General features: G+C 41.1%; 2 protein-coding genes across 4 annotated transcripts in view; one reads left to right on the top strand and one right to left on the bottom strand.

The window, feature by feature from the left end:
- The window catches only part of FAM120C (family with sequence similarity 120 member C), a 114,079-nt gene that overhangs the window by 25,338 nt on the left and 65,768 nt on the right, over positions 1–22,973 (top strand). For all 3 annotated transcript variants that reach the window (XM_054544613.2, XM_054544615.2, XM_054544614.2), the window contains exons 3-6: positions 488–570; positions 6,885–7,013; positions 21,677–21,776; positions 22,670–22,746. In XM_054544613.2, coding sequence (XP_054400588.1) covers positions 488–570; positions 6,885–7,013; positions 21,677–21,776; positions 22,670–22,746 — 389 coding nt within the window. The remainder of the gene's footprint in view (positions 1–487; positions 571–6,884; positions 7,014–21,676; positions 21,777–22,669; positions 22,747–22,973) is intronic.
- Positions 10,592–16,592, bottom strand: LOC112130882 (large ribosomal subunit protein eL37-like). Its single transcript, XM_054544767.1, has 2 exons — positions 16,535–16,592; positions 10,592–10,905 (listed from the first exon to the last, which is right to left on the bottom strand). Exons 1-2 carry the CDS (start codon positions 16,590–16,592, stop codon positions 10,592–10,594), a joined length of 372 nt encoding a protein of 123 aa, XP_054400742.1.

Genomic DNA, 22,973 nt, shown 5'->3' with positions numbered 1-22,973 from the left:
AATACCTCACGGTGTTATTGGTAAAGTGAAATGAAATAAGGTGTACAAAATGCCCAGCACTCATTAGGCAGTTAGTAATTGGTGGCTGCTATTATAAAAGGCAACATGACTTAGGGGATAAGTAATAGCATGGGCTTTGGAGTTACATTCCTAGCTTTTTATCTTGGTGTGTGTACCTATTGGCCAGACCACATTGGGCCAAGTCACGAAACATGTCTGAACCTCAGTTTCTTTATCTGTAGATGTAAATGATAATATTACCATACATAGTCATTATAAAGATGATACACATTATAAAGATGATACACATATAATGCACATGAAACATATTAAGTGATCAACACAGAACTACTTAATGTAAGTATTACATTAAGAAGATAGACCTATGTGAATTATTTGATCATTTTCTCTCCCAGGACCCCTTTCATGGCCTGGAGGTTCTAAGAAAACATTTGTACAGTCAATAAATGACAAATGTACTTTATAGGTAACCACATCCTCCCAGATGAGGACCTGGCTGCTTTTCACTGGAGCCTCTTGGGACCAGAACATCCTCTTGCATCACTTAAGGTAATGTTTCCTATTTCTTGCCTATACAGATTAGGGATATGAGGTTTTGATTGGAGTTTTGATGGAATAATTATCTTACATTAGATTTAAAATATTTCACATACATACAAAAGAAAAAAATATTGGTTATGGCCAGGTGTGGTGGCTCACACCTGTAATCCCAGCACTTTGGGAGGCCGAGGTGGGCAGATCACCTGAGGTCAAGAATTCAAGACCAGCCTGGCCAACATGGTGAAACCCCGTCTCTACTAAAAATACAAAAATTAGCCAAGCGTAGTGGCAGGCGCCTATAACCCCAGCTACTCAGGAGGCTGAGACAGGAGAATCACTTGAACCTGGGAGGCAGAGATTGCAGTGAGCCAAGATCGTGCCACTGCACTCCAGCCTGGGCAACAAAACGAGACTCCATCTAAAAAAAAAGACAAAAAAGAAAAACTTGGTTATGATCAATACCCTTAATATCTCAAGAATTCATACAAATCTATAAAGAAATATACTGATAACCCAATAATGAAATAATTAACAAAGGACAGAAGCAGAAAATTCACAAGAGAGAAAATACAATGACTAGATGTTCAACCTCACTAATTGATCAGACATGTAAATTAAATGATCAGTGTGATTTTTCTTTTTTTTGAGACAGAGTCTCACTCTGTCGTCCAGGTTGGAATGCAGTGGCACGATCTCAGCCAGCTCACTGCAACCTCCACCTCCTGGGTTCAAGCAATTCTCGTGCCTCAGCCACCCAAGTAGCTGGGATTACAGGCCTGGCTCTTTTTTTTGTTTGTTTGTTTTTTGAGGCAAAGTCTCACTCCGTCACCCAGGCTGGAGTTCAGTGTTGCAGTCTCAGCTCACTGCAACCTCCACCTCCCAGGTTCAGGCAATTCTCCTGTCTCAGCCTCCTGAGTAGCTGAGATTACAGGCATGCACCACCATGCCCAGCTAATTTTTGTATTTTTAATAGAGACAGGATTTCACTGTGTTGGCGAGGCTGGTCTCAAACTCTTGACCTCAAGTGATCTTCCCACCTCAGCCTCCCAAAGTGCTGGGATTACAGGCATGAGTTACCACACTCGGCCACTGTGAATTTTTTTTTTTTTAACTTGACAGTTGAACAAATATTGAAAAATTAGTTTACCCATTGTTATCAAGACTGTTGCAGCCAGGGCACGGTGGCTCATGCCTGTAATCAAAAATTAGCCAGGTGTGGTGGCATGTGCCTGTAGTCCCAGCTACTCGGGAGGCTGAGGCAGGAGAATCGCTTGAACCCAGGAGGTGGAGGTTACAGTGAGCCGAGATCACACCACTGCACTCTAGCCTGGGTGACAGAGTGAGACTCTTGACTCAAAAAAAAAAAAAAAAAAGACCGTTGTGAGACTGATACCCGCATACACTTCTGGTGGTAGTATAAGTTGGTGATTGTATTCTATTTCCCTTGTTCTTTCATTCTCCTAGATGACTGTTTCATACCTTCTCTGTCCTCAAGCCTCTAATACTTTCTCCTCATTTGCTCACTCTCAGTTCATGACCTCACTTCCTGTTTTACTGAGAAAATGGAAGCAATGGGAAGAAAACTTCGATGAGTTCTTACCCCCTCTTCACCTCACCTACATGAAGGTGTTATCCCCTCTGTGGCCACATATTCTGCCTGCCTCCTATTAATTGTGCATGACCTGTCCATGTTCCTATCTAAGGCCAATCCCTCTACTTATACTAGGTCCCATCTCTATTTATTTAAAAAAATTTTTTTAAGAGACAGGGTCTTGCTATGCTGCCCAGGCTGGAGTGCAGTGACACAATCATAGCTCAAGTGATCAATCCTCCTGCCTAAACCTCCTGAGTAGCTGGGACTATCAGCCACAGCTCCCATCTCCTTTGGCCAACTTAAGACCATCAGTTCAGCAATTCTCCCCCTTTTTCTCCTGCATCATCAATTTTCCTCTTTTCATTGGCTCTTTCCAAATTGTGTAAGCATGCATCTATAAAGTTTAAAAATACAACTTTATTTTTTTTAAAAAAAGCCTCTGACCTCACTCTCCCCACCCAAGCTACTGCTCTATATTTCTTCTTATAGAAAACTCCTCTAAAGACTTGTCTACACGTGAGTTGCTTACTATTCCCTTCCCCTGTTGGCTTTTCAATTGATTTGCTGAAATTGCTCTCAACAGGGTCACCAATATAACTTCTCAATTAATAAACCCAGTGGCCAGCTGTCAGTTTTCATTTTACTTGACCAGTCAGCAGCATTTGACACAGATGCTCACGCATTCTTCCATAGAACACTTTTTTCACTTGGCCTTAAGGACACTACTATCTTCTTATTTCCTTCCTATCTCGCTGGCTGCCGCTTCCCAGTCTCCGTTGCTGCTTCCTTGTCTTTTCCACTTGTTAAAGGTGGAATAGCCCAGAGTTCCATCCTGGTTCCTTTCTCTTTTCTTTTCTGGTTTGTTTTATTTGTTTGTTTGTTTGTTTGTGAGACAGGGTCTCATTCTGTTGCCCAGGCTAGAGTGCAGTGGGGCGATCATGGCTCACTACAGCCTCGAACTCCTGGACTCAATTGGTCCTCCTGCAGCAGCCTCTTAAGTAGCTGGGACTACAGGCACATGCCATCATGGCTGGCTAATTTTTTTTGTATTTTTTGTAGAGATGTGATCTCACCACGTTGCCCAGGCTGGTCTTAAACTCCTATGCTCAAGCGATCTTCCCACCTCAGCCTCCCAAAGTGTTGGGATTATAGCCGTGAGCCACCATGCCCGGCCCCTTCTCTTTTCTGTCTCCACATACAATTGATCTCATATAGTCTTATGACTTTAAATACCGTCTGTCCGTTGATGACTCCTAAGTTTTATGTCTTCAGCTCTGACCTCTCCCTTGAACTCCAGATTCTAATATCTAACTGCCAATTCAATATTTTCATTTACATCCTTTACATATCCAATAGGTATCTCAAAGTTATATGTTCAAGTGGAAATTCCTGATCTTCTCCCTAAACATGTTTCTCCCACAGCCTTCCTCATTTTTGTTGAAGGCAACTTCATCCTTCCATTTTCTTTCTCTCTCTTTTTTTTTTTTTTTTGAGATGGAGTCTCGCTGTGTTGCCCACGCTGGAGTGCAGTGGCACAGTCTCAGCTCACTGCAGTCTCCACCTCCTGGATTCAAGTGATTCTCCTGCCTCAGCCTCCTGAGTAGCTGGGACTACAGGTGTGTGCCACCACATCCAACTAATTTTTGTATTTTTAGTATAGACAGGGTTTCACCGTGTGGGCCAGGCTGGTCTCAAACTCCTGAGCTCAAGTGATCCACCCACCTTGGCCTCCCAAAGTGCTGGATTACAGATGTGAGCCACTGCACTCAGCCCATCCTTCCGTTTTCTCAGGCTAAAATCCTTGGGGGTCATCCTGACTTCCCCTCTCTCTCCCATACCCCACATCTCATTTGTCAGCAAATACCATCAGCTCTCCCTTCAAAATATACCTACTTCTTACCATTTGCACTGCTGCTACCCTGGCCAAGCCACCATTATTTCTTGCCTATTATTATAATAGCTTACTAACTATTGGTCTTCTACTTACACTCTTCCCCTTACCTCCATTTTATTCTCAATATGACAGGAGAGCAACCCTTTTAAAAAAAAAAAAACAACTGAGATCCTGTCACTTCTTCATTCAAAATCCTTGGCCGGGCACTGTGGCTAACACCTGTAATCTCAGCACTTTGGGAGGCTGAGGCGGGTGGATCACTTGAGGTCAGGAGTTCGAGACCAGCCTGGCCAACATGGTGAAACCCCATCTCTACTAAAAATTTTTTAAAAGGCCGGGCATGGTGGCTCACGCCTGTAATCCCAGCACTTTGGGAGGCCAAGGCGGGCAGATCACGAAGTCAGGAGTTTGAGACCAGCCTGACCAACATGGTGAAACCTCATCTCTACTAAAAATACAAAAATTAGCTGGGCGTGGTGGTGCGCACCTATAATCCCAGCTACTCAGGAGGCTGAGGCAGGAGAATCTCTTGAACCCGGGAGGTGGAGGTTGCAGTAAGCCAAGATCATGCTACTGCCCTCCAGCCTGAGCGACAGCGAGACTCTGTCTCAAAAAAAAAAAAAAAATAGCTGGGCGTGGTGTTGCGTGCTTGTAACCTTAGCTACTCGGGAGGCTGAGGCAGGAGAATTGTTTGAACCCAGGAGGCAGAGGTTGCAGTGAGTCGAGATCGTGCCACTGTACTTCCTCCTGGGCGGCAGAGCAAGACTCCGTCTCAAAAAAAAAAAAAATTATCCAGTGGCTCTTCATGTCACTCTCCCAATCCTTACCATGACCTACAAAGCCCTTTACTGTGGCCCCCTCTCATATCTGATTTCTTTCTTTCTTTTGCTCTTAGAACCTTTGCACTTATCATTCTCTCTACTTGGAATACTTTTCCCCTCATAGCTATTTCTTCAATCCTGAAGGTTTTCTAAAATTTCATTCTCAGTGAGGCTTTTCCTGATCACCCTATAAAAAATTATATGCACACACTTCTGCGGTAGGGATTGTTTAGAAAACAATTAGCACATACATATTTGCATTCCCTAGCTTCTTCTCTACTCTTCTCTCCACAGCACTTATCTACATCTAGTACTCTACATCTAGTACAAGCCCGGTTAATTTTTGTATTTTTAGTAGAGACGGGGTTTCACCATGTTGGCCAGGCTGGTCTCGAACTTCTGACCTCAGGTGATCTGCCAGCCTCTGCCTCCCAGAGTGCCGGGACTACTGGCATGGGCCACCGCACCCAGCCTACACTATACATTTTACTTATTTAGTTTAACTTCCCTCACCCTGTCCCAACACATCTACACTAGAATTTAAGCTCCCATGAGGGCAGAGATTTTTGTCTGTCTTGTTCACTGCTGTTTGCCTGGTGCCTAGGACAGTGCCTGGCACATAGTAGGCAGTAAATATTTAAGGAATGAATAATAAAGCCTTTTGGCAAAACAATTTATAAAAATTCAGAAGCCTTTAGGAAATTTATACCCTCTGCCTCAGTAATTACAGTTTGAGGAAGCTTGTAATTAAATAATTGGAAAGTGGGCAAGACGTCATACCTATAGTTTATGAAAGCATTAAAAACTTTTTCTTTAAAAATTTGTTAAGGGCCAGGTGCAGTGGCTCATGCCTGTAATCCCAGCACTTTGGGAGGCCGTGGCAGGCGGATCACTTGAGGTCAGGAGTTCAAGACCAGTCTGGCTAACATGGTAAAACCCTGTCTCTACTAAAAATACAAAAATTAGCCCGGCATGGTGGCAGGTGCCTGTAATCCCAGCTGCTCGGGAGGCTGAGGCAGGAGAATTACTTGAACTCAGGAACTGCACATGTGTGCACTTAATTGTTTTCTAGACAATCCCTACTGCACCACTGCACTCCAGCCTGGGCGACAGAGCAAGACTCCGTCTCAAACAAATAATAATTATAGACAACACCATGAGGGAAATTTTGTATAATCTCAGAGTGGGAATATTTTATGAGCAAATCCAGTCGTGGTGCGTGCCTATAATCCCAGCTACTTGGGAGGCTGAGGCAGGAGAATCGCTTCAACCCGGGAAGCAGAGGTTGCATTGAGCCGAGATTGCACCACTACACTCCAGCCTGGATGACAGAATGAGACTCTGTCTCAAAAAAAAAAAAAAAGTTTAGGCATCACAAAAACAGGAAAAATAATATATAGTAAATCACCATTGTAATGTCTTCCAGATCCAACAGTTACCAGTATTTTGCCACACTTTCTGGGTTTTTTTGTTGTTGCTAATGTTTTTTAAAGCAAATCCCTTTCACATTCTTCAGTACACATCTCTAAAATACTTGGGCGTTTTCTTACATAAGCATAATGCCATTATTACTCCTGACAAAATTAATGCTAATTTCTTGGTATCATCTTAATATCTAGTCCATTTTCAGATTTTCCTGATTGTCTTAAAATGGCCTTTTGTGATTAGTTCAAATCAGAATCCAAATGTCAACTCATTATAATATTACATTTAATAGCAAAAAAGCCAAAATGTCTCATGAAAGGAAGCCTGATTAATTGTGACAGTGTCATATACAGTAGTTATCTCTGCAGGAAGATGGATGATTGATATGTTTTTATTGCTTTATACTTTTCCATCTTTTCCAAGTGTTCTGTACTGAGAATGAAGGGGCAAAACTATTTTTAAAGAAAACATTTTAACTGTCTCTCTGTGGATTTACCGAATTTGAATTCCATATCTCCCCTCAACTTCACCCTTTTTCTTAGTGATCCATCTTTGATGTCAGTGTCCCTTGCTTATCTTGCCTTTCTAGGTTCGAGCTCATCAGCTGGTTCTTCCTCCCTGTGACGTGGTGATCAAGGCTGTTTCTGAGTATGTCAGTTCCATCAAAGATCCCTCAAACCTGGATGTAGTTGGGAAGGATGTTTTCAAACAGTCTCAGGTAAGTTAGCATTCACCTTCCTAAGAGTCCTCAATTTTCTAACCTTCTTCAGCGACACCAGCAGGTCCCTGATCTTTTCTGTGACACCTAAGTTTTCCTAGCTGCTTGTCTTCTCCATGCTTACAAACAAGAGCTCCAAAATTTCCTTTAAAAAACATTACACAGCCTGGATTGAAAGTGCCCTTTACCTTTTTTTCTGCTGATGATTAAAGTAATATAAGCTCATTCTAGTCCGGGCACAGTGGCTCACGCCTGTACTCCCAGCACTTTGGGAGGCCAAGGTGGGTGGATCACTTGAGGTCAGAAGTTGAAGACCAGCCTGGCCAACATGATGAAATCCCATCTCTACTAGAAATACAAAAAATTAGCTGGGTTTGGTGAGGCAGAAGAATTGATTGAACCCGGGAGGCGGAGGTTGCAGTGAGCCGAGATTGCGCTGCTGCACTCCAACCTGGGTGACAGAGTGAGACTTCGTCTTAAAAAAAAATAAATCAGTAAAGTAATATAAGCCCATTCTAGAAAATTTAGAAAATGCAAACAAATTACATAAAATCTCATTACCCATAAACAACTTGCTATAGTTACCACTCTGACATATGTCCTTCTAGTCTTTTTTTGTTTCAGTGTACACATGATAGGTCACACCTGTAATACCAGCACTTTGGGAGGCCAAGGCAGGAAGATTACTTGAGCTTAGGAGTTTGAGACTAGCCTGAGCAACATAGCAAGACCTTGTCTTTCCCCCAAAGAAATTTGAAAATAAATTTTTAAAAATGTACACATGGTCCCTGACTTAACGTTGGTTCAACTTAACATTTTTCTGCTTTCCAACAGTGCAAAAGGAATATGCTTTCAGTAGAAACTGTACTTTGAGTACCCATATACCCATTCTGTTTTTCACTTTCAGTATAGTATTCAGTTCATTACATGAGATATTCAATACTTTATTATAAAATAGGCTCTGTGTTAGATGAGCTATATGCTAATGTAAGGTATTCTGAGCACATTTAAGGTGGGCTAGGCTAAGCTGTGATGTTCAGTAGGCTAGGTGTATTAAATGGATTGTTGACCTATATTTTCAACTTGTGATGGGTTTATTAGGACATAACCCTGTCATAAATCAAGGAGCATCTGTGTATCTTAACATAAAGGAGTTCTTCCTCAATGGAAGATAATGGGCAAAGAAAAAAGACTGCTTAAAGTGAGTCCACATAAAACAAGAATGAAAATGTCATTGTTAATAGTGGAAAAAGAGCTCAACTGGGATTTTATTCTACAAAATGAAACTAAAAATTATGAAAATATTTTTAACAATTTGATTTATGTTTTCAATTTGGATTTCTCACTTATTCTTAAAATTAACATACAGTCAAGCTGACTTGTGAATTTTAACACATGTATCGATTTATGTGACCATCATCACAATAAGAATACAGAACAGTTGTACTACCCCAAAAAACATGCTATCCCTTTGTAATAACACCCAAACCTACCTTTAACCCCTGGCAACCACCAGTTCATTTTCTGTAACTATGGTTGCATCTTCTAAAGAATATCACATGAATCATACAGTATGTGATTTTTTTTTTTTTTTGAGACAATGCGTCGCTCTTGTTGCCTAGGCTGGAGTGCAATGGTGTGATCTTGGCTCACTACAACCTCCGCCTCCCTGGCTTAAGAGATTCTCCTGCCTCAGCCTCCAGAGTAGCTGGAATTACAGGTGCCCGCCACCACGCCTGGCTAATTTTTTATATTTTTAGTAGAGAGGGGGTTTCACCATATTGGCCAGGCTGGTCTCGAACTCCTGACCTCAGGTGATGCGCCTGTCTTGGCCTCCCAAAGTGCTGGGATTACAGGCGTGAGCTACCGCGCCCAGCCCAGTATGTGATATTTTGAGAATGGCTTCTTTAATTCAACATAATACCTTTGAGATTCTTCTAAGTTGTTGCGTGTTACCTGTATCAATAATTCATTCCTTTTTATTGCTGAGTAATAGTCATTGTATGGATATGCCAGTTTGTTTATCCATTCACCCCTTAAAGAATATTTAGATTTATTTCGATTTATGGTGTTATGAATAGAGCTGCTATAAACATTTGTGTACAGGTTTTTGTATGAACATAAGTTTTTATTTCCCTGGTGTAAATACCTACAAGTGGAGTTTCAGGGTCATGTGGTAAGTGTATGTTTAAATTTATAAGACCTTGCCAAAGTAGCCATTCCATTCCTTACCAGCATTTGGTATTGTCAGGTTTTTTTCCATTTATTTTTTTAATTGACAAATGAAAATTATATATATTTATTGCATACAACATGTTTTGAAATATGTATACATCGTAGAATGGCTAAATCGAGCTAATTAACATATATATATTACCTCAAATGCTTTTCATTTTTTTGTGGTGAGAACACTTAAAATCTACTCTTTTAGTAATTTCCAAAAATATAATACGTTGTTATTAACTGTAGCCACCGTGTTATACAACAGATTGTCAGTGTTTTTTATAGGTGTTCTAATAGGTGTGTAGTGGTAGCTCGTCATAGTTTTAATTTACGTTTCCCAAGTGACTAATGATGAACATTTTTTTCTTTTTGAGACAGTCTCACTTTATTGCCCAGGCTGGTGTGTAGTGGCATGATCTCTGCTCACTGCAGCCTCCGCCTCCGGGGCTTGAGCAGTCTCCCCACCACACCCTCCCAAGTAGCTCGGACTACAGGCGCACACCATCATGCCTGGCTAATTTTTGTACTTTTCGTAGAGACAGGGTTTCGCTGTGTTGCCTAGGCTGGTCTCAAACTCCTGAGCTCAAGCCATCTGCTCACCTCGGCCTCCCAAAGTGCTGGGATTACAGGTGTGAGCCACTGCACCTGGCCAACATTTTTGTTCTGAGCATACTTCATTCATATATCCTCTTTGGCAAATGGTTTGTTCATGAACAGTCTTTTCCTTTTTTTAAAAAATTGGTTTGTTCATTTACTTACTGTGGTGTTTTGAGAGTTCTTTATAATGCATATGAGTGCTCTGACAGATATCTGGTTTGCAAATATTTTCCCCCAGTCTGTAGTTGTCTTTTCTTTTAACAGCATCTTTTGCAGAGCAAAGTTTTAAATTTTTCATTAGTTTTTATCTTTTATGGGTCATGCTTTTGGTGTGATGTCTAAGAACTCTTTGCCCAACTGCAGGCATGACAATTTTCTTCTGTTCTCTTTTTTAAAAATATTTTTTAAAAACCAGAACATTGGCCGGACGTGGTGGCTCACACCTGTAATCCCCATACTTTGGGAGGCCGAGGTGGGTGGATCACGTTAAGGTCAGGAGTTCGAGACCAGCCTGGCCAACATGGTGAAACCCCATCTCTACTAAAAATACAAAAAATTAGCTGGGCATGGTGGCGCGTGCCTGTAATCCCAGCTACTCGGGAGGCTGAGGCAGGAGAATCGCTTGAAACCGGGAGGCAGAGGCTACAGTGAGCCGAGATTGCACCATTGTACTCCAGCCTGGGCAACAAGAGTGAAACTTCATCTCAAAAAAAGAAAAAGCAACAAAACAGTTATTGCGTGACCAATCATTGAAATTCTTAAAAGGAACTGGATGCTGCTACAGCTGCCCCTTTGGGTTTAGGTGTTATTCCTTCACAGAGTCCATGCCTGAATTCATGGTATATAATTTTTAGGTACCTAGTAACACCAATCCCGGTGGTATTTCGTCTTTTAGCCTTAGCACTCCAGTTATACTTTATTTTCTGCTTGGGAGGGTAGCGACATTTGCCACACATTGACTTCTGAAAGTGGCAGGTATTAGAGCTGTAGCAGCAGCGCAATGTGTGCGTCTTAATGTGAGGCTTTCCAAATGATGACGTTCCCTTCGTCACCTCACTTCTACTTGGTTTTTCTTATTTATTTATTTATTTATTTATTTGAGATGGGGTCTCACTCTGTCACCCAGGCTGGAGTGCAGTGACACTATCTTAGCTCACTGAAACCTCCACGTTCTTGCTTCAAGCGATTATCGTGCCTCAGCCTCCTGAGTAGCTGGGATTACAGGCACGTGCCCCCACACCTGGCTGATCTTTTGTATTTTTAGTAGAGACGGGGTTTCACCCTGTTGGCCAGGCTGGTCTCGAACTCCTGACCTCAGGTGATCTGTCCGCCTCGGCCTCCCAAAGTGCTAGGATTACAGCAATGAGCCACCACGCCCGGCCTGCTTTTCTTTTTTAATTACATAGTTCTGCACTTCACATTTTAGAACAAATCATCCATATTTAGTTCATTTCTGTATAAAGTATGAGAGGTTGTGTTTTTCATATAGATGTCAAATTGTTTCAGCACAGTTTGTTGAAAAGACTATCTTTTCCCCATTGAATTGCCTTTGCACTTTTGTTAAAAATAAATTGGCCATGTTTGTGTGGGTCTATTTTTGGACTCTGTTCTGTTCAGTTGATCTATGTGTCTATCCTTTTACCAGTAATACACTATCTTGATTACTGTAGCTTTATAATAAGTCTTAAAATTGGTTAGTGATTCCACCACATTCCTTCATTCATTCATTCATTTAGAGACAGAGTTTCACTCTGTTGCCCAGGCCGGAGTACAGTGGCACAAACATAGCTCACTGCATTCAATCTCCTGGGCTCAAGTGATCCTGCTGCTTCAGCCTCCCAAGTAGCTGGAACTACAGGTGTGTGCCACCATGCCTGGCTAATTTTTAAATTTTTTGTAGAGATAAGGTCCCGCTATGTTACCCAGGCTGGTCTCAAACTCCTGGGCTCAAGCAATCCTCCTGTTTTGGCTTCCCAAAATACTGGGATTACAGGCATGAGCCACTGCACCCAGCCAACTTTTATTATTTTTCACTGTTATCTATATTTGTTCCTTTGTCTTTCAGTATAAATTTTATTTTTTATTTTTTTAATTTTATTTTATTTATTTATTTATTTATTTATTTATTTATTTATTTATTATACTTTAAGTTCTAGGGTACATGTACACAACGTGCAGGTTTGTTGCATATGTATACATGTGCCATGTTGGTGTGCTGCACCTGTTAACTCGTCATTTACGTTAGGTATATCTCCTAATGCTATCCCTCCCCCCTCCCCCCACCCCACGACAGGCCCCGGTGTGTGATGTTCCCCACCTTGTGTCCAAGTGTTCTCATTGTTCGTTTCCCACCCCTATGAGTGAGAACGTGTGGTGTATGGTTTTCTGTCCTTGTGATAGTTTGCTGAGAATGATGGTTTCCAGCCTCATCCATGTCCCTACAAAGGACATGAACTCATCCTTTTTTATGGCTGCATAGTATTTCATGGTGTGTATGTGCCACATTTTCTTAATTCAGTCTGTCATTGATGGACGTTTGGGTTGGTTCCAAGTCTTTGCTATTGTGAATAGTGCCGCAATAAACATATGTGTGCATGTGTCTTTATGGCAGCATGATTTATAATCCTTTGGGTATATACCCAGTAACGGGATGGCTGGATCAAATGGTATTTCTAGTTCTAGATCCTTGAGGAGTTGCCACACTGTTTTCCACAACAGTTGAAGTAGTTTACAGTCCCACCAACAGTGTAAAAGTGTTCCTATTTCTCCACATCCTCTCCAGCATCTGTTGTTTCCTGACTTTTTAATGATCGTCATTCTAACTGGTGTGAGATGGTATCTCATTGTAGTTTTGATTTGCATTTCTCTGATGGTCAGTGATGATGAGCATTTTTTCATGTGTCTGTTGTCTGCATAAATGTCTTCTTTTGAGAAGTGTCTTTTCATATCCTTCACCCACTTTTTGATGGGGTTGTTTGATTTTTTTCTTGTAAATTTAAGTTCTTTGTAGATTCTGGATATTAGCCCTTTGTCAGATGGGTAGATTGTAAAAATTTTCTCCCATTCTGTAGGTTGCCTGTTGACTCTGATGGTAGTTTCTTTTGCTGTGCAGAAGCTGTTTAGTTTAATTAGATCCCATTTGTCTATTTTGGCTTTTGATGCCATTGCTTTTGGTGTTTTAGTCATGAAGTCCTTGCCCATGCCTATGTCCTGAATGGTATTGCCTAGGTTTTCTTCTAGGGTTTTTATGGTTTTAGGTCTAACATTTAAGTGTTTAATCCATCTTGAATTAATTTTTGTATAAGGTGCAAGGAAGGGATCCAGTTTCAGCTTTCTCCATATGGCTAGCCAGTTTTCCCAGCACCATTTATTAAATAGGGAATCTTTCCCCATTTCTTGTTTTGTCAGGTTTGTCAAAGATCAGATGGTTGTAGATGTGTGGTATTAATTCTGAGGGCTCTGTTCTGTTCCATTGATCTATATCTTTGTTTTGGTACCAGTACCATGCTGTTTTGGTTACTGTAGCCTTGTAGTATAGTTTGAAGTCAGGTAGCATGATGCCTCCAGCTTTGATCTTTTCGCTTAGGATTGTCTTGGCAATGCAGGCTCTTTTTTGATTCCATATGAAATTTAAAGTAGTTTTTTCCAGTTCTGTGAAGAAAGTCATTGATAGCTTGATGGGGATGGCATTGAATCTATAAATTACCTTGGGCAGTATGGCCATTTTCACAATATTGATTCTTCCTATCCATGAGCATGGAATGTTCTTCCATTTGTTTGTGTCCTCTTTTATTTCATTGAGCAGTGGTTTGTAGTTCTCCTTGAAGAGGTCCTTCACATCCCTTGTAAGTTGGATTCCTAGGTATTTTATTCTCTTTGAAGCAATTGTGAATGGGAGTTCACTCATGATTTGGCTCTCTGTTTGTCTGTTATTGGTGTAGAGGAATGCTTGTGATTTTTGCACATTGATTTTGTATCCTGAGACTTTGCTGAAGTTGCTTATCAGCTTAAGGAGATTTTGGGCTGAGATGATGGGGTTTTCTAAATATACAGTCATGTCGTCTGCAAACAGGGACAATTTGACTCCCTCTTTTCCTAATTGAATACCCTTTATTTCTTTCTCCTGCCTGATTGCCCTGGCCAGAACTTCCAATACTATGTTGAATAGGAGTGGTGAGAGAGGGCATCCCTGTCTTGTGCCAGTTTTCAAAGGGAATGCTTCCAGTTTTTGCCCACTTAGTATGATATTGGCTGTGGGTTTGTCATAAATAGTTCTTATTATTTTGAGATAACGTCCCATGAATACCTAGCTTATTGAGAGTTTTTAGCATGAAGGGCTATTGAATTTTGTTGAAGGCCTTTTCTGCATCTATTGAGATAATCATGTGGTTTTTGTCTTTGGTTCTGTTTATATGATGGATTGCATTTATTGATTTGCGTATGTTGAACCAGCCTTGCATCCCAGGGATGAAGCCAGCTTGATTGTGGTGGATAAGCTTTTTGATGTGCTGCTGGATTCGGTTTGCCAGTATTTTATTGAGGATTTTTACATCAATGTTCATCAGGGATATTGGTCTAAAATTCTTTTTTTGTTGTGACTCTGCCAGGTTTTGGTATCAGGATGATGCTGGCCTCATAAAATGAGTTAGGGAGGATTCCCTCTTTTTCTGTTGATTGGAATAGTTTCACAAGGAATGGTACCAGCTCCTCCTTGTTACCTCTGGTAGAATTCGGCTGTGAATCCTTCTGGTCCTGGCCTTTTTTTGGTTGGTAGGCTATTAATTATTGCCTCAATTTCAGAGCCTGTTATTGGTCTCTTCAGGGATTCAATTTCTTCCTGGTTTAGTCTTGGGAGGGTGTATGTGTCTAGGAATTTATCCATTGCTTCTAGATTTTCTAGTTTATTTGCGTAGAGGTGTTTATAGTATTCTCTGATAGTAGTTTGCATTTCTGTAGGATCAGTGGTGATATCCCCTTTATCATTTTTTATTGCATCTATTTGATTCTTCTCTCTTTTCTTCTTTATTAGTCTTGGTAGCAGTCTATCAATTTTGTTGATCTTTTCAAAAAACCAGCTCCTGGATTCATTGATTTTTTTTATGGATTTTTTGTGTCTCTATTTCCTTCAGTTCTGCTCTGATCTTAGTTATTTCTTGCCTTCTGCTAGCTTTTGAATGTGTTTGCTCTTGCTTCTCTAGTTCTTTTAATTGTGATGTTAGGTTGTCAATTTTAGATCTTTCCTGCTTTCTCTTGTGGGCATTTAGTGCTATAAATTTCCCTCTACACAGAATTTTCATCTTTTCTGCTCTGGTTTCTCCCCATCTTTGTGGTTTTATCTACCTTTGGTCTTTGATGATGGTGATGTACAGATGGGGTTTTGGTGTGGATGTCCTTTCTGTTTGTTAGTTTTCCTTCTAACTGTCAGGACCCTCAGCTGCAGCTCTGTTGGAGTTTGCTGGAGGTCCACTCCAGACCCTGTTTACCTGGGTATCACCAGCGGAGCCTGCAGAACAGCAAATATTGCAGAACGGCAAATGTTGCTGCCTCATCCTTCCTCTGGAAGCTTCATCTCAGAGGGGCACCCAGCTGTATGAGGTGTTGGTCAGCCCCTACTGGGAGGTGTCTCCCAGTTAGGCTAGTCGGGGTTCAGGGACCCACTTGAGGAGGCAGTATGTCCATTCTCAGATCTCAGACTCTGTTCCGGGGGAACCACTACTCTCTTCAAAGCTGTCAGACAGGGACGTTTAAGTCTGCAGAAGTTTCTGCTGCCTTTTGTTCAGCTATGCCCTGCCCCCAGAGGTGGAGTCTACAGAGACAGACAGGCCTCCTTGAGCTGTGGTGGGCTCCACCCAGTGCCAGCTTCTGGGTGGCTTTGTTTACCTACTCAAGCCTCAGCAATGGCGGACGCCCCTCCCCCAGCCTTGCTGCCGCCTTGCAGTTCGATCTCAGACTGCTGTGCTAGCAGTGAGTGAGGCTCCATGGGCAAGGCTCCGTGGGCGTAGGACCCTCCGAGCCAGGTGTGGGATATAATCTCCTGGTGTGCCATTTGCTAAGACCGTTGGAAAAGTGCAGTATTAGGGTGGGAGTGTCCCGATTTTCCAGGTACCGTCTGTCAGGGCCTTCCCTTGGCTAGGAAAGGGAATTCCCCGACCCCTTGCGCTTCCCGGGTGAGGCAATGCCCCACCCTACTCCGTGGGCTGCACCCACTGTCCAACAAGCCCCAGTGAGATGAACCCACTACCTCAGTTGGAAATGCAAAAATCACCAGTCTTTTGTGTCGCTCACACTGGGAGCTGTAGACTGGAGCTGTTCCTATTTGGCCATCTTGGAACCTCCTCCCTTTTCATATAAATTTTAGAATAATCTTGTCTATACATCTACAAAAAAGAAATCCTGCTGCAATTTTTATCAGAATCGCATTAAATATATAGATGAATTTGGTGAGCCTTTGAATCCATGAATATTATTTGCCTATTTATTTAGGTCTTCTTTGATTTTTTTCATCAGCTAAAAGTTTTATAGTTTTTAGCATACAACTTCTGTACATATAAAAAATATTTATACTTAAGTATTTCATATTTGAGATATCTATTATAAAGGATATTTTGTTTTTTTAATTTCTAATTGTTCATTGCTAATATATAGAAATGTGATTGATTTTTGAATGTTGCCCTTGTATTCTATGACGCTTCTAAACTCACTTATTACTTCTAGGAGTTTTTTGGTAGATTTCTTGGGATTATCTGTGTAGGTGATCATATTGTCTATGGATAATGACCGTTTTATTTTATTTTCCCATCTGTATGCCTTTTTCTTCTTGACTATACTGCACTGTCTAGGATTTCCAAATGATATGAATACAAATGCTAAGAATATATATTCTTATCTTGTTCCTGATCTTTAGAGAAAACATTCAGTCTTCATTAAATAGGATATTAGCTGTAGTTTTTGTGCATGTTATCAGGTTGAGGAAGTTATCTTCTATTCCTAGTTTCCTGGGTGTTTGTATTTTGGCAATTGCATTTTTCCACATATATTGATAGGATCATGTTGTATTTCTTCTTTAGTCCATTAATATTTTAGATTGATTTTTGAATATTCAACCATCCTTATATTCCCAGGATGTGATTGTAGTATATTAGTCCCTTTTTGTATTGCTGGATTCGAATTTCTGGTATTTCATTGAGTATTTTTGCATTTATTTTCATGAGGGATATTGATCTATAATTTTTTTGTGCTGTCCTTAGTCTGGTTTTATTTTCAAGGCAATGCCGGACTTAATGAAATGAGTTGGCAAGAGTTCTTTCCTCTTCTGTTATTGGAAGAGATTTTGTAGAATTGGTGTTATTTCTTCTTTAATTGTTTGGTAGAATTTGCCAGTCATGTGTTTGGCATGGATTTCTTTGAATTTATCCTGTTTAGAGCTTCTTGCATCTCTGTTTGTCATTCACTAAATTTGGGGAGTTTTTAGCTATTATTTCTTTTTCTTTTCTTTTTTTTTTTTTTTTTTTTTTTTTTTTTTTTGAGATGGAGTCTCACTCTGTCACCCAAGCTGGAGTGCAGTGACACAATCTTGGCTCACTGCAACCTCTGCCTCTCGGGTTCAAGGGATTCTCCTGCCTCAGCCTCCCAAGTAGCTGGGACTACAGGCACCTGCCACCACGCCTGGCTAATTTTTATATTTTTGGTAGAGACAGGGGTGAGGCACTGTGCCTGGCCAGCTATTCTTTCTTTCTTTTTTTATTTTTCTTTTCTTTTTCTTTTTTTTTTTTTCTTTGAGACGGAGTTTTACTCTTGTTGCCCAGGCTGGAGTGCAGTGGTGTGATTTCAGCTCACTGCAACCTCTGCCTCCCAGGTTCAAGTGATTCTCCTGCCTCAGCCTCCTGAGTAGCTGGGATTACAGGTGTCCACCACCATGCCCGGCTACTTTTTTGTATTTTTAGTAAAGATGGGGTATCACCATGTTTGCCAGGCTGGTCTTGAACTCCTGACCTCAGGTGATCCACACGCCTCAGCTTCCCAAAGTGCTGGGATTACAGGCGTGAGCCACCGCGCCCAGCTATTATTTCTTTCCTTTTTTCTTTTTCTTTTTCTTTTTTTTTTTTTTTTTTTTTTTTTTTTGAGACAGAGTCTTTCTCTGTCACCCAGGCTGGAGTGCAATGGTGCGATCTCAGCTCACTGCAACCTCCGCCTCCCGGGTTCATGCAATTCTCCTGCCTCAGCTTCCCGAGTAGCTGAGATTATAGGTGCGCGCCACCACACTCGGCTAATTTTTTTTATTTTTAGTAGAGATGGGATTTCATCATGTTGGCCTGGGCTAGTCTCGAACTCCTCACCTCAAGTGATCCGCCCGCCTCGGCCTCCCAGAGTGCTGGGAATATGGGTATGAGCCACTGTGCCCAGCCGGGAACCCTTCTTTCAAATAGTTACATAAAATTCAGCTTTTTGGAAAATGGAGAGCCATTTTGTTTTTAAGTTAGGCTAGAGGACCTGAAGACCTCAACTTTTGTGTTTATATACATGCACTCTGCAAATAAAGAGGCCTGGAATGCTGTATAGATCCTGGAGTATTAACACTCACAATCTAGCCAAGTGTGGTGGTACACACCTGTAGTCCAGCTACTCAGGAGGCTGAGGTGAGAAGATCACTTGAGCCCAGGAGTTCAAGGCTGCAGGTGAGCTATCATCACACCACTGTACTCCAGCCTGGGCAACAGAGGAGACCCTGTCTGTCTCAAAAATATAAATAAATAAATAAATTTAAAAATAAAAGCAGGGGCCAGGCGAGGTGGCTCACGCCTGTAATTCCAAAACTTTGGGAGGCCGAGATGGACGGATCACGAGGTCAGGAGATTGAGACCATCCTGGCTAACACAGTGAAACCCCGTCTGTACTAAAAATACAAAAAAAATTAGCTGGGCATGGTGGTGGGTGCCTGTAGTCCCAGCTACTCGGGAGGCTGAGGCAGGAGAATCACTTGAACCCAGGAGGTTGCAACGAGCCGAGATTGTGCCACTGCACTCCAGCCTGGGCACAGAGCGAGACTCCATCTCAAAAAAATAAATAAATAAATAAAAGCAAAAAAAACACAATCTATAAGAGATAACATTATACATGTTTTACAGTTTTTTATTTGTAGAGAATACTCAACACTAGGGCTGTATGGTGGGACACTCTCGTACATTCATGATGGTAGTATAACTTGAGACATCTGTTTTGGAGAGAGATTTAGTATCATGTGTCAAGAGTTTGTGAAAACGATCACACCCTTTGACCTAGTAACTACACTTCTAAAAATTTGCCCTATGAAATAACCCAGAAGACCTACATAAAAATATGCCTACGTGAGAGTATTATTTATAATTAGAAACTGAAAATGACTTTAATATCTTCCATTCTATTTGATGAAATATTATGATGGTCTTAAAATTATATTCAAGGAGACTTTTAAATAACTTTGGAAAAAGCTTGATAAATGAAAAAGCCCCTTTTTAGCCCTTTCCCTACAGAGATAAACATTAATTTTTACTTCTGTTGCCACAGATTAGTTTTGCCTTTACCTGAACTTTTTGTTTGTTTGTTTGTTCGTTTGTTTGTTGAGACAGTCTCGCTGTGTCGCCTAGGCTGGAGTTCAGTGGCATGATCTCGGCTCACTGCAACCTCCTGGGTTCAAGTGATTCTTTTGCCTCAGCCTCCCGAGTAGCTGGGACTACAGGCGTGCACCACCATGCCCAGCTAATTTTTGTATTTTTAGTAGAGACAGGGTTTTACCATGTTGGCCAGGCTGGTCTTGAACTCCTGGCCTCAGGTGAGCCCCACCTTGGCCTCCCAAAGTGCTGAGATTACAAGTGTGAGCCACTGCACCCGGCCCTCCTTTACCTGAACTTTATATGTACTCTTTTTTTTTTTTTTTTTTTTTTTTGAGACAGGGTGTCACTCTGTTGCCCACGCTGGAGTGTGGTGGCACAATTTCGGCTCACTGCAGCCTTGACCTCCCAGGCTCAAGTGATCCTCCCACCTCAGCCTCCCAAGTGCCTAGGACTATAGGCACACGCCACCACACCCAGCTAATTTTTGTATTTTTTGCAGAGATGGGGTTTTGTCATGTTACTCAGGCTGGTCTGAATTCCTGGGCAGAAGTGGTCTGCCTGCCTCAGCCTCCCAAAGTGCTGGAATTACAGGTGTGAGCCACCGGGCCCAGTTTATGTGTACTGTTTTGTGTCTCCCTTCTTCACTCAGTATAATATCTTTGAGACTTACACATATTATCGTGTATATCAATACTTTGTTCTTTTTTATTACTGTATAGTAATCCATTGTATGAATATACCACAATTTATTTATTCTTCCATTGATATATATTTGAGTTGTTTCCAGTTTGGGGCTATTATGAATAAAGTAGTTGTTAACATTCTTGTTCATGTCTTTTGGTGGATATATGTATTCATTTCTCTTGGGTAGTATTTAACTGTATCCTCCTAGAAGAAGTAGGATTGCTGTATCATATGGTAAGTGTAATTTAATTTTATAAGAAACTGCCAAATTGTTTTCCAAACTGTACCAATGTACACTCCCACCATCAATGTACTGGAGTTCAGTTACTTCATATCCTTGCCAGTGCTTGATATTGATAGTCTTTTACTTTAGCCATTTTGGTGGATATGTAGTGGTGTCATATTGTGGTTTTATATATGTTTAAGTGCCTTTGGTTTTAATGTTCATACCTTTTGAACCAATAATTTCATTTTTAGGATATTTTCCTAAGAGCATAATCTGAAATCCAGAAAAAATTTATATAGACAATATATACTCTTTGCTGTATAACTTATAAAAGCCAAATGTGAAAAATCATCTAAGTGTTGTTTATTAGGGAAGAGGTTACATAATTTATGACACATTCATAATGACAAAATATGCAGCCATTCAAAATTACTTAGATTATTATAATAAAAGCAGGATACAAAATTGTACATAAAGCATACTGTCAACTATAGAAAAATATATATATTAAAATAGACCAGCTATACATCAACAAAATTATATAAAATAATACTGTAAGCCAGGCACAGTGGTTCATGCCTATTATCCCAGCACTTTGGGAAGCCGAGGTGGGAGGATTGTTTGAGGCCAGGAGTTTGAAACCAGCCTGAGCAAAAATAAAAAAAAATTGGCCGGGCACCGTGGCTTACACCTGTAATCCCAGCACTTTGGGAGGCCAAGGCGGATGGATCACCTGAGGTTAGGAGTTCAAGACCAGCCTGGCCATCATAGTGAAACCCTGTCTCTACTAAAAATACAGAAGTTAGCTGGGTGTGGTGGCACACACCTGTAATCCCAGCTACTCGGGAGGCTGAGGCAGGAGAATCGCTTGAACCCGGGAGGTGGAGGTTGCAGTGAGCCAAGATCGCACCACTGAACTCTAGCCTGGGCGACAGAGCGAGACTCTGTCTCAAATAATAATAATAATAATAATAATAATAATAATAAATAAAATTAAAACATACTGTAAGGAAAGACACCAGTTATTTTGGAAAGACACCAAAATATATTTGGATGATGGTACTATGTGATTTTTCCCCCTTATCCCATTGTATTTTTTTGTAATGATCATGTAATCATTTTAGAATAGCACAAAATATAAGTAAGCTTTAAGTATTCCATATTTGATGTTTCATAATGCTTTTTCTCCCTGCCTAATCTTTTCTGCAAAGCGAAAATTTGCTGTCTTAGGTTTCTTTAAATATTTGATTTCTGATAATTATTTTGATTCCCAAATTATGAACTGTATTAAAAAAAACACTCTCATGTTTTTTCTTCTGAAAATCTGATGTTCCAACATCCAGTCCAGGACAGAAGATAAAATAGAGCGATTCAAGAAAGCAGTTGAGTACTATTCAGTCACAACCAAACTCTCTTCGCTGCCAGTGGGTCCCTCCTTTCTAGGTAAGGCTTCCATTTGACCCTAAGCTGCTCTGTTCATAGGGGAAACTGAGTTGGTCCCTCAGGAACTCCAGGGCCAGAGTTGAATCACTCATTCGTGTTGTATCCTCCTACAAGTCATTCCTCATCCCTGTTTGGTAGGCTTTCTCCTTTTGATTTCTGTGTCATAAGAGACGTAACATAAGAAGGGCCCTGGCCAGGCGCAGTGGCTCACGCCTGTAATCCCAGCACTTTGGGAAGCCGAGGCGGGCGGATCACCTGAGGTCAGGAGTTCACGACCAGCCTGGCCAACATGGTGAAACTCCGTCTCTATGAAAAATACAAAAAATTAGCTGGGCGTGGTGGCAGGCGCCTGTAATCCCAGCTACTCGGGAGGCTGAGGCAGGAGAATTGCTTGAACCCGGGAGGCGGAGGTTGCAGTGAGCCAAGATCATGCCATTGCACTCCAGCCTGGGCGACAAGAGTGGAATTCCACCTCAAAAAAAAAAAAAAAAAAAAAAAGAAGGGCCCTGCTTTCTCAAATTTACAGATGGGGTGCAACGCCATTTCCTTAGCTTGGGCTGCTTCTGATGCCAACCTCCATTCTGGCCTGGTATATGTAAAATATCCCTGTCTTTGGGGTCTGGCCTGAGTTGGAATTCCACTTCTGCTAATTACCAGCAAGTGAACCTTGGCAAGTCACATTTATATGAAATGTGGCTCATGATACTTACTTTATAAGATTCTTATCAGATGAAATAATTTATGTAAGGTTCCCAGCATGGCACATAGTAGCTGTTCAATAAATTGTAACTTATTTATTAATAACACTTTTTCAGGTGATATGGGGTGAGCAGAATATAACATGGCAAAATTATTAGGATTGACTGAAGTATAGCTCTTTCTCTTGGCTTCAGGTTTTCGGAATAATAGGCTTGGAAATCCTCCCCTTCCACGAAATCAAGTGGGCACCATTTCTGCTGGAAAGCCAATGGTAAGCATCCTTTAAGAAGCCTGAGATAGCATTAGACTCAGGTTGCTTCCTGATTTTTATAATCTGAGAAGTTAGGGTGATTCAGTGTTATTAGACTGTCAAGGCTATATATACTACATTACCTTCTCAACTTAAGGCTGGAAGACTATGCAAAAAAAGCATCCAAATCAGTAACCACTAGTCATTGTGAAAATAGATTAGCTAATATCAGAGAATAGTTCTAGGAG

The sequence above is a fragment of the Pongo abelii genome, chromosome X, assembly GCF_028885655.2.
Source record: "Pongo abelii isolate AG06213 chromosome X, NHGRI_mPonAbe1-v2.0_pri, whole genome shotgun sequence".
Classification (NCBI taxonomy): domain Eukaryota; kingdom Metazoa; phylum Chordata; class Mammalia; order Primates; family Hominidae; genus Pongo; species Pongo abelii.
This window is presented reverse-complemented; position numbering and strand designations above follow the sequence as displayed.

Bases quoted from the DNA above. Each gene is read 5' to 3' on its own strand.
- LOC112130882 (XM_054544767.1), bottom strand. From the start codon at position 16,592: ATGATCACCTACACAGATAATCCCAAGAAATCTACCAAAAAACTCCTA. The intron at 10,906-16,534 runs GTGAGTTTAGAA...TAAATAAATAAG, and splicing joins AAAACTCCTAGAAGTAATAA to AAAAACCAAGTAGAAGTGAG.